A 10,886-nucleotide genomic window follows, 5' to 3' on the forward strand; every position below is an offset into this window, starting at 1 on the left:
CACGATTTCATAGTGTTGATTTAAAACGACAGCAAACCTATTTATTTATTTCATGAACTGCAAATGTTTTACATAACTAAGAATAAAACAACGAACGCTTCTCTCAACTATCGACCTAGCCATGTTACCTACTCATCACGCTCCTGGCCTAGATAAGAATAGGGAAGCTGTAAGTCAACACCCATGTCAAGGTGAACCACACATCTGCTGTCTAGAGTGGAGCTATTTCTGTACAGTTGAACACCGCCTGTCACCACGCACATCAGACAGAACAGCCAGCCCCGTGAGGACGTCATAGCGTTTGCTGTGATGGGAGTTAGGCTGGGACATTTCGCTCAATATGTGGCTGTTGTTTTCTACGCACGGTAATGTAGACATACGTTCCAGCAGTGAACATAGTTAATTTAGTATACCGAATATCTCAAGACATGGCTGTTGTCAAACTGTGTCAGCCTTTTACAACATAACAATGACATTTCATCCTGAGCATGTCATTCATAATTAGACAAAGAATAAGCAGGTGTATGTTGTGCTTGGTATTCATACACATGTTCTCCAAGTATCAGCACAGCTATAACGTTCTGGAAACAACATTAACACAAGGGATGCCGGCCTGGCAACAACATTAACACAAGGGATGCCGGCCTGGCAACAACATTAACACAAGGGATGCCGGCCTGGCAACAACGTTAACACAAGGGCTGCCGGCCTGGAAACAACGTTAAACGTTAACAAGAGGGCTGTCGGCCTTGGAAACAACGTTAACACAAGGGCTGCCGGCCTGGAAACAACGTTAACACAAAGGATGCCGGCCTGGAAACAACATTAACACAAGGGATGCCGGCCTGGCAACAACGTTAACACAAGGGCTGCCGGCCTGGCAACAACGTTAACACAAGGGCTGCCGGCCTGGCAAAAACGTTAACAAGAGGGCTGCCATGGATCAGATGTCAACATGACCGCCAAGTCAAAAACAGGGACCTCGCCGGGTGAGTGGGACCTCGCTGGGTGCAATATCCAGCCCATTTTAAAAACTCGTTGTACCTTAAGGTACTTTGTAGCTGTAACACTTGCATATAATTAATGAAATATTGTTGTTCACATATGAAAGGAACCAGATACATGGGCGTGGCTATGAGCAATGTGTGTAGAGCGATTGGTATGCTTTTTGGACTACAAGTAAACCAACGATTCGTTACATTTGCCTCATATTTTGAATCATGTTGAATAGCACTTAACATCGGCCAGCTCATGTTGTATTACCAATAGTCAATGAGGTTCGACCCAAATTCAAGGCTTTGAATTGATTCCACGAGAAGCCACAAAGCTTGACATGGTCACTGAAGGCACGTGTGTAACTTATATCAAGCAATTAATGATAGTAACTTGATTTGAATATCGCTTACCACAAACCGAAAGGTTGGAATTGAAGATACAACTAAACAGTAACTGTTGTGTTGCACTGTAAATATATAACGCCAAGGCCAGAGAATAATTATAACCAGTCTCGACTATCAGTCGAAACATATTGGCGTTAAAGGCAGAGTAGCAAAGACAATAATGTACAATAACGGTCAAATGGATGATTTTGTGTTTGAGGACTGTACTGGGAATAACGGGGTGAGTGGGTGAGTATGGTTTTACGCCGCTTTCAGCAATATTCCAGCAATATCACGGCGGGGGACACCAGAAATAGGCTTCACACATTGTACCCATGTCCGGAATCGAACCCGGGTCTTCGGAGTGACGAACGAACGCTTAAACCACCAGGCTACCCGACCGCCCCGGGAAGAACGTGACGAAGCATATTTAATGTAGATGTGCTATGACATGGCACAACATTGTTTCCTATTAAATCAATAATAAATAACGTGTGGGCGTGTCTAGAATGTGTATTTGCTGTTATGACGCGTTAATTTCCTAAAGGTTCATTAATTGAATGATGTCATTCTGTTCCTTTACATTAGTCTCGCTGATCTTGACGACATGCATACATTTGCATATTTATAGGTTATCTTGCATACTTTATTAGGCGCCTCATACGATGGTATTTCTTATCCAATGTGGACGACATCCCAAGTGGATGGCAGCTGAGAGTAGCCGAAGCTCACCTTCATCTCATACTGTATAATGCTAAATTATGATTTCATATAGCCAATATAGTCAATGTGAGCTTGCATGTACATACATGTATACTTTGTCGTACCCCTTTCTTTCATTTTCATATAATCTACATACCTAACATATAAAGTCCTATTGACATTACATATTCTACCTGTCTAGAAATACATTGCAAGTGATTCCGTGGCGTTTGGTCGGCTAACAAAGCAATTTTCTTTGCGTTTATTTTTCCCTAAACCGACACGCCGACAAACAGGCTACTGTTTCCTGATGGGCTGCTGATGGGACTTGACTGGTATTACTGCGCTGAATGATGTCATTGGTTTCGCATTGTTGTCTGCCATTTGGACAACGATTTTTACACCTATATCTTCATAAACTTAAAACTTAAGGAGACTCTACATTTTGTGGTGCTGTCGCGCAGTCTTTTTCTCTAAACTACTTTTATCCCGATTAAGTATTGTCACGAGTCCTCCATCTGTCTCTGAGCCCAGCCAAGTACTCAGTCTATGACTAAAACATACTTTGCACTCAACCGAGAGACCAAGGGCCGGCGGCTGTGCACATCTCGAGGTACATGCAGCTCAGTGGCACTGATGTATGCAGTGAATTGTTTGGAGTGCACTGTCTGGATATAGGCCTGCAACACGTGACCCAAATGACAAACATCAGGTGCAGGTTCTCAGCCACAGAATGTCTATTCAGCAACATCATGTAGCATCACGATCCGAGCTTATATTCGCATGCAATAACATCTGCATCAGGCAGTAAACGGCCAGGGAAATTTACAGCCATGTAGAAAGTTCATGAACGTGTCCAACTTGCACGATTTTGCTCTGTACCATTGATAGACCTGCAGAGTGTATCAAACTCTTATAGTACAAACTTTATCAATCAATCTTGATTTCTAAATACTGAGAAGGTCACAGGTCTACAGTACGTGTATACAAAGTAGTTGAGGGTACATTTATACAATTTAATATACAGCAATAGCCATAGTAATTGTTAACTTACACAAAGTCGTTGTGTGCATGCTTTCTAAGATTCATGGCATGCAAAATGAACACTGACAAACTCTTCATTGTGACAGTCTGTTTAGTCTTCATTAGTAAGTTAGATTTATACAAGTGAGGATCTTTGAAAATTATTGAATTATTAATGAATTGGTTTCTAATGTCAACATAAAATGGACAAACAAGTAAAAAGGAATAATGATCTTCTATGTTATTGAAACTACACAGTTGACAGATTCTGTATTCTTTTTTAATTCTGCAGTGTCTACCTGATTTAATATCTTGTTAACAACTTTAAAGAAAGTTAATCCACATTTTGTAAAACCAACATAACTCAATATATTGAATAAATTAATTCTAAAAGTATTTAAAAGTGTAACGTGTTCAGTAATGTCTTTGTTTTATTTGAAGGTTCCCCGGGAGGTATATTACGCCAAATCATAGGTAAGTGTTACAGTGGACTACAATCATGTACCAGTCTCTCTAACGGTAGATGTTTATCATTAGCTGTATATCTGAGCTAAAATGAACATATATATTGTGTGTACATAGAGTGAGTTTTGGTTAACGCCAAATTGTACAGATGCTGGTACGGCAAGGCAATGCAAGTCTGCATGGTGTTACACGCGTGTCAATTCCTCCTTTCCCCGCCTTTTAGTACAATCTAGTTCCACTTAAGCAAAGAAGACACAGTTGCAACAGAAAGGCCAACTCCATGATAGTGATCTACACACTCTTCTCGTAACCCCCACTATGCTGGTGTTTATTGCAGAGTCTACAAGACAGTACATCAACGCTTTCGACCCGGCATACCATGTTTCAACATATGCTGAAAGGGCAGCAATGCGGATACTGGAGCAGTCAGGGTCCATCTACATCACAGGAAAGTCCGGTTCTGGAAAAACTAGAACAGGAATATCGATACTAGCAGCAATGTCAAACAAGACAAACAGGATACCAATGATCCTTACCTCTGCCAAACATTGGAACTATATTCCGCAGAAGAAAGTCGGCAAGGAAAGGTACATAATCATGATTGATGATATATTTGGATCTTGCAATTTAGTCAGTGCAAGAGTTGATGAATGGTCAAGGCAGTTTGACATGATGTGCCCCTCTGTTGAGTCAGGTCATGTCCTCCTTGTATTAGTGTCAAGGAGTGGCATTGGGGCACATCAAGTTCCGTCTTTAAGAAAATACAAAATCATGCAGAATACAAGCGTAATAGACCTGGATGAAGGGCCGTATTCCTTGAGAAATTATGAAAAGGTAAAATTGGTCAGGAAGTATACCAGGGCAACTGGTGCTGAGCAAGAAGACATACAGAAAAAAGTTGGTCAATATACAGCCCTTGGATTCCCTCAGTGTTGTGCCTTCTTCCATACAATCAGGCATACCCATGTTAAAGGTATTGAGTTTTTCAAGAGACCGTATGAGTTCATTGCAGAGGAAGTGAAAGTCCTTAAAGAGACTGATCATCTAGGATATTATGTTCTGCTGATAATTATCATGATGAACAATAGTCTTGACAGAAAACTCCTTTCCAATCCCACAGTAGAATTCAATCAGTTACGAGAACATATAAGAGATGCTTGCACCTGCTTCACCTCTAATCCTTCGTGTCAGAAAATACAAGGAAAGGCCGACTCTCTCTCTGGAACGTATCTGTCCAACACAAATCAAAGGTATACATTCAGTCATCAGTCTATATTTGAAGCTGTCCTCCTTAATGCAGCTGAAGATAACAAAGAACTGTTTCTCCAATATTGTCCAATACAAACACTTCTCGAGTTTGTATCACTAAATAAGGATTGCAGTAACATTTGTTTGTGCATAGAAGAGGACGATTACAACTGTTTGGTTTCTAGAATTACAGATATAATACTATCCGATGGCTGTCATTCAATCTTATCTCATGCAGCTCTTCGCCATCCTCGATTTCTTGAATATTTATCTGATACATGGGATGAGGACACCATATTTCAAATATCCAACCATGCTGCCACTCCACAGAATGTGACGTTGATCGTGGCTGATATGAACATATTTAACATGTTTTCAGACCCATTGACTTTCTTCGGCTCAAACTTTCTTAACGAAGAAGTCATATTCACATATAAATATGCAGTCTCTTTCTTTATAATGCAAAAGCTTTCAGTACTGGTGAAACTTGTCCTACATAGCATCGATAATCAGAAGGTACACGAAGAAGCGCTGAATTGTGCTCTGTACATGCAAGACCGCGTTACAATTGACTTCCTGCTTGGGCAAAAGGGGACTATTTCACTTGATTGCATGACGATAATATGTTGCATTCGTGATGCTGACCAACGTATAACCAATGACATATGCCGTCACTTTGAGGCTGAACATGAGTGTCCATCCAACCCAGAAAAACACCTTTCATTGGCTGTTCGACATGGGAACATCAGGGCTGTGGAGTTTCTTGTCAAGAACATGTCAGGATTGCAAAACTGCGGTAAAATATATTTTCGGTGCCTTGAACAGTTGTTGTTTCAGTGTGACAGGGGGTGTAGACATATGTCCCCTGTCTCAAGCAGTGCCATACCAGTGCTTGAACTCATGACAATACTATTGAGCATACAGACAACGTTTCCTTACCAGAACCTACTACTATCAGCTTCCGCCCATGATACTTCGTTAGCACTTGAATGTTTGTTAAATCATGCAGAAGCATCAATGATAACACCGGATATAGAGGAAGTAATGGAGAATGCTGCTTTAAATGGAATAACTGACAACTTGAATATTCTCCTGAAGAAAGAAATACGTTTCAAAAAGACCATTTTACTTAATGCTGCAAAATCGCAATATCAGAGTGGAGATAAAACAACACTCTTATTAGAAGCCTTTCGTAAGGCTGCTCATAGTGAGGAACAGTTGCAAGGAAATCAAAAACAAAATGATAGCATGTTTGGTGTCAACATGGAAGATGAGAATAAAAACAGTCCTCTTCACTTAGCAGCTTTACGTGGAGATGCTGACTGTGTTGGAGTCTTGCTGCAGGCTGGTGCTGACAGCAATCATATGAACAAAGATGGAGTTACACCTTTACAGTGTGCAACCTTAACAGGTAGCACGGAATGCATAAGATGTTTCATGCAAACAGTAAAGGGTCAAATTGAAGTTTCTGATCCAATTGAGCTTGTTAGTCCTGCTCATATATGGCATGATGGGTCATTAAGGTCCTTCCCTTCATTGACGACGAGAAGATTTCTGATGAATTCAACTGGAAATAAACCGAAAGCTCTCTTAGATCTACTGCTTGGTAAGGCAATGAGCCTAGAAACTCCAGACGAAGTTGGTAGAACACCCATGTTTTATGCCACCTTGTTTTCAGATCTGCCTTTAGTTAAGCATTTATCAAGACTTGGGGCAAGACTGGACGTACAAGACTGCAATGGGAGGACAGTTCTACACGAGGCAGCAAGGAATGCGGATTTTGAAACATTCATGTTTTTATGTGAGAGTGCTGGCGAGATAGATGTAAAAACATTCACTGGTCAGACAGTCGTACATGAAGCTGCGGAGTCCAGGGACGATGCTGTAGAGAAACTTAAGTATCTGCTCAGTGTAAGAAATGTTTCACTGACTTGCGACGATGAAGGCAGATCTCCCTTGTTTAATGCAGTCCACACAGATGACATCGAAGTTGTAGGATATCTTGTAACTAATGGGCTTAGATGGGACGTTAGTGACAAATCAGGAATGAATCTTTTGCATGAATCATGCCTGCATGGGAGCATTGCCAGTTTTCAGTATTTGCTAACCTTGAAACAATTGGATGTTAACGCACAAACAATGATCGTTGGAAATCATCACGGAAATACTGCACTACATTTTGCGATCTGCAGTACTGCCCTGACAAACAGTGTGATGGTGGCTGCTCTTATTGAACATGGGGCCGATGTTCATATAAGTAATAGCCTGGGCAGAACACCTTTACATGAAGCAGCACAGATAGTGACATTTAGAAAATTCAGTCCTAAACAGAGGCATGAAATGATGCTTGAGAAGTCGTTAGGACAATCAATTAAACGACAAAACCAAGATGTAATTAAACTTGTCCAACTTGTCTTAGACAAAAGCGTTGATATAAACAATGCTGACAATGCAGGTGACACAGCACTACATCTCAGTCTGAAGACCTTAGTGAATTCACATCTCACAAAGTTGTTGTTAGATAAGGGGGCTTGTGTGCACGTTAAAGGGTGCCATGGTGAGACACCACTTCACTGCGCAGTTCGTTGTCGGTGTTCTCCAAGTATTATCGAGCTGCTGCTGGAGAAAGGATCTGATCCTAATGCACGAGATGACCAGGGCAGAACAACTCTCCATTTGGTAGTGGTAAATGTCTACACTGAGATTGTGAAAGTGTTGGTTAAGCATGGGGTAGATCTACAGGCCCAGGATAAAGACGGAAACACGGTGCTGCATCATTCTGCTCTCAACGCACCGCGTGGGAGGACAAGGCTGATGGAAGTTCTGGTGGCCACAGGCGTTAACCCACATATTCTAAACAAGGACGGGAAATCTGCTTATAACCTAACTATTTGATACAAATATATAGGTAACCCTACTCGACAGACAGAAATTATTAATGTGTGAGTTATAAATGTGCAAGTTATAAGTGTGAAGTCACCGTGTCGTCGAAGTATGGCCATTGGTATGGGTTCACCGTCACTTCCTGTCGTCAGAGGCCACGTAGTGGTTTACGTAGTGACTCACATTAATTGAACATGCTGGCCATGGACATGCGGACGTGCATTGTGCTGAGAGTGAGTGAGTGAGTGGGTGGGTGGGTGGGTGAGTGAGTGAGTAGGTGAGTGAGTGAGTGGGTGCTTGGGTGGGTGGGTTGGTGGGTGGGTTGGTGGGTTGGTGGGTGGGTGAGTGAGTGAGTGAGTGAGTGAGATACAGAACTCATGCTTGTCTGAATGCTTTACTCACACGTCACGAGAATTATAAAGCCTCGACGCTGATTTGCTGATGAGAACACCCAGGGCATGTCTTCAGGTATGGACACAGACTCAATCGTGTCGGATTAACAGATCTGATTTTAATGAGATTTCATGTTTCCCCTGAAGTATGTATAGTAGTACCTAATGTTAATAAAAGCAATTCTTGGTCATTCTGCTACAAAAAGCCTTGCTGTCATAATTTAGATACGGACATAGTACAACAATGGAAACTCACACAACACTACAATTTAGCACAGTCAGCCATGGTTCCCAGGGACCAAAACGACACTTAAGAAGACAGAGAACATTTTGTCATTAATAACACTTGATAAGCAATTATCATATTTTCTCTCAGGTCGATCATACCCGAGTGTATTCTTCTTTCGAGTCACACATTGAACACACTGAGTACATCGATGGAAAATCAAATAACACTGCAATATAGCAATGATAATAGTTCACAGGGTTCACACTGAACACACACAAGATTTCATAAACAATCATCATATTCTTTTTCAGATCGATCCTACCTGATTGTGTGATTAATACACTGATGAATACGAGGGATACTTGCTGCTAATGATCCACTCATAGTGATTCGGGCGAGTTTGGTTTAAGGCCACTTTATATCACAGTATCATTTTCCTGTTAGACTGAGTGGGGAAGTAAGTTAGGTTTAACGCCACTTTGAACATTATTCCTGTTAAATCCCGGCGTGTCAGCTTCACGGGGGAGGAAAGACCGAAGTAAAGTATGTCTCCAACGTTTATAACTTTGGTGAAACCAACGAACAGGGGTATGGTGCTGACAAACCTAGAAACAGAATCGGGGTTTCAAGTCAGAGGAAAGTCCATAGAGTATCGAGTGTGTGTGTTTGTGTGTGTGTGTGTGTGTGTGTGTGTGTGCGTGCGTGCGTGCGTGCGTGCGTGCGTGCGTGCGTGTGCATGTGCACTTATCTAGTCCCAACTAATGCACTTTTATAGTGCTAGCCCACTGAGATACCATGCCGCAGTTTAACATGAAACCCACTCAGACACATTATACTCCGATCCGACCAGCCCTTGCTTTATCCCCTTAATGCGGAGTGCCGGACAGGGTAACAACAGGTATCATCGCTCAACGGGGTTTTATCTTCGATTGCCTTCAACTCATACAATAGTTTTGAAAGCTTAAGTCCTATTCCTTAACATAATGTATACTCCCCAGGATAGAAAAAACTCCACTTATACGTTCTGCATACTGTGATGGCGATAAGCAGAGCCGTATCCTTATCAATTACTTATCCAAACCTTTAACTTGGCTTTGTATAAAGTTTACTTATACGTCAAGATTAAATACCTCCAAAGAAATCCTAACCTGAAAGCTACTTGTATATTAAATATCAGTTCAGAACAATCTGCCCGCTGGTACGCCGAGGTGACCAGAAAAAAAGTTACATTTATGGCATTATATTGGATACGCAATGTTTTATTACAAAGACATGTACATCGTACATTTACAGAACTTATTTCAAAGTCACATAATTCAAAGTTCAATGTTCCGTTTTCGGCCTTCAGCGATGTCCAGACAGATTATTTGAAATGTTTCTGACAGTCCGCGAAGCCGTTGCAGAAACTGTGTAGGTGAGAGGATGCTCGTGTTATCTACTGTGACCACACACACATTGATGATGTACCAACCGAACAGGATGCGAAGAACACGATGGAAGTCAATGAGTGTTCTGTGGTCTTAATGTATTAATGAGCCAGTACCTGTACATGAGTGGATGAGGCACGCAAAGAATTATCCACTTAGAAAGGTACATTAATTTATTCAAGCTGGCTACTGTTGGGGAAAAAGTCGGGAGGCCGAAACAGACCTTTTCACTCCAACTGAGTGGGTATCGTTATGACCAGTGGCACATGGCTATGAGCCGTTATGGACTACACCATCACAAACATCAGTCATGCCAAGAGCTTCTGAGAAGGGGTTCAGTGCAAAGGTGTAAATGGTACAGTTGATTGGTGCACCACTTTCCGTCATCACATTTAATTATCACTAGCCAACCAACACATTAGCCATGTACAGCATATTTCAATAAATGGACCTTATGAGCATACATAAGTGGTATGGTATATTGGCCTTAATGAGGCACGTCGTAAAGATATGCGGAAGAAGAATCAAAGCATATTTATTTCCCTTCAGATTACCTTAAACAAGATAAATAGTCTATCATGATATATTTATGTACTTTACAGATGCAGTTCTGAGTAAATACATTCCAAAATGTTCATTTTACATAATATAGTTAGGCTGTGGGTCATGTTCATACAAGATATACTAGAACTTCCTTCCGCTATGGCAGCCATATTGGATTTTTTAGGTGCCCCCATATCTTAAAATATTAGGAATGTCATAACCTACAACTGTGACAAGTTTATGTTAAAAAAGTGAACACCTTTTCACGGAACGGCTGAACTTATAGGTTGAAGTAATTGGGCAGTGTGGACTGACTGTGCTTGAGTGGATTTGAGTTTCCCATCATCAGTCCATGACTGGAATATGTTGGATGACACTTTAACATGTACTGAATCATTAAAACAACTGGACAAGAACTACGAAAAACATATTATCAGCAATGTAATTCTTTATTTCAATGTTATGGTACTACAAAAAAAACTATCATACACTGTAAAATGACTCAATTGTAGCGACCTAAATGAACATACGTTTGATCGTTTAATTGTTTATGATCCTAATTGTAGTTGTGGTCAGAACTACAAAGATAAATCAT

General features: G+C 41.1%; 1 protein-coding gene across 1 annotated transcript; it reads left to right on the top strand.

Moving 5' to 3' along the window:
* The first annotated feature begins 232 nt into the window (after nt 1–232).
* Nucleotides 233–7,950, top strand: LOC124119273 (ankyrin-2-like). Its single transcript, XM_046481730.2, has 3 exons — nt 233–989; nt 3,546–3,578; nt 3,907–7,950. Exons 1-3 carry the CDS (start codon nt 956–958, stop codon nt 7,710–7,712), a joined length of 3,873 nt encoding a protein of 1,290 aa, XP_046337686.2. The 5' UTR covers nt 233–955; the 3' UTR covers nt 7,713–7,950.
* Nucleotides 7,951–10,886: the final 2,936 nt, after the last annotated feature.

Source organism: Haliotis rufescens, unplaced genomic scaffold (assembly GCF_023055435.1).
Source record: "Haliotis rufescens isolate VD_foot unplaced genomic scaffold, xgHalRufe1.0.p SCAF_15, whole genome shotgun sequence".
NCBI lineage: Eukaryota > Metazoa > Mollusca > Gastropoda > Lepetellida > Haliotidae > Haliotis > Haliotis rufescens.